The sequence below is a fragment of the Aphanomyces astaci genome (assembly GCF_000520075.1).
Source record: "Aphanomyces astaci strain APO3 unplaced genomic scaffold supercont1.791, whole genome shotgun sequence".
NCBI lineage: Eukaryota > Oomycota > Saprolegniomycetes > Saprolegniales > Verrucalvaceae > Aphanomyces > Aphanomyces astaci.
In genome coordinates this window covers 1-1,229 of record NW_009799054.1, presented here as the reverse complement: position 1 = coordinate 1,229, position 1,229 = coordinate 1, and the positions used below count along the sequence as shown (strand labels likewise).

The 1,229-nt window shown below is 46.9% G+C and overlaps 1 protein-coding gene across 1 annotated transcript; it reads right to left on the bottom strand.

Moving 5' to 3' along the window:
* Nucleotides 1-10: 10 nt before the first annotated feature.
* Nucleotides 11-425, bottom strand: H257_19560 (hypothetical protein; the record flags this gene model as incomplete). Its single annotated transcript, XM_009848698.1, has 1 exon — nt 11-425. A coding segment is annotated over one exon (414 nt), but the record flags the coding sequence as incomplete, so codon positions are not given.
* Nucleotides 426-1,229: the final 804 nt, after the last annotated feature.

Here is a 1,229-nt window from a genome sequence, read left to right as displayed (position 1 = left end):
GCCATCACACTCAGACAGATCATCGTGATGGTCCACCCGATCAACATCCACGACTTCCGACGGTAGCCATAGATGGGGACGCAATCTGACAACAGGCCAAAGATGGCCTTGAACGACCACCCGATCACAATCAACACCTTGTACGACGACGTTTGATACCCCTCCAAGTTGAGGTAGATGTTGAAGATGGGGTAGTTGAGCGACGGGATCATGCCGTAGATGACTCCAATGGCGCCGTACTGCATGAACAGCGCAAACGCTTCGCGGGACCACAAGTCCAGGGCCCCCCCTTCGGCCAACGCCCCCTCTTCCAGGTCCTTGGGAGATTTCGCTTCGGCGTACCCGTCAACGTCTTTGGGCGTGACCGAATGGATGTAGGACACGCGTTCCTCCAAGTCCGCTGCCTTGTTGTCGTGGCTTGCCATGGCAGACGCGAATTTGAAAGTGAACTAATTGTTGTGACTCCACCAATTCCGCTGAAGGTGAGATCAGATTCCTTGAACGTCACAGGGTTGATCACTTCGTGGTTGAGTGTAACGTTAGTTTAGCAAATCACACTGCCAAGCATGTCGCGTATATTCTCGTGAAATATTCTGTCTCAAATACCTGGAGTTGCAAGAGGCCGCACTGGAACCGAGCAAGGAGGTCCATCCTGTGTTGCTATGGACAGAAGGAACAGTAGAAAGGGTGTCATTCTAACTCGGGTACTATTTATTAAATTTAATAGTACAAAGCTAGCTTGTGCATATATATCTACTACTACGTAGTACTAGTACCACGTACAGTAAAATAATTCCCTGAGCGCAACTGTTCTATTGTTGCTTACGTAATCATTTCCCTTCAAGAAACCAGAAGCCCTGAAGGTCTTGTATGGCTATTCCCCGGGTTAAGCTTCATCACCAGTGGTTAGCTATCGCCAACCACTGAAATGCACTTAACCCGTAGCTGGAATGTGTTGTTTTGGTTTACACTGCATTTGACTATGACATAATAAGAACAAGTGGAACTGTTGCTCTCAGGGAATTACTGTGTAACTAGTTATTAATAGTAGGAAAGTACTCTTAGGTACTACTAGTAGTACTGTACTACACGAAGTACTACGCCTAATAATGGAATGCGACAGACTGTACCTACTAGTACAGTAGTACTGTAGTATTCGCTACATGTACTACTGTAGTTTGACAAGGTGTAATTGACGGTTCTGGTTGGCCACGGACATGATAATAGGC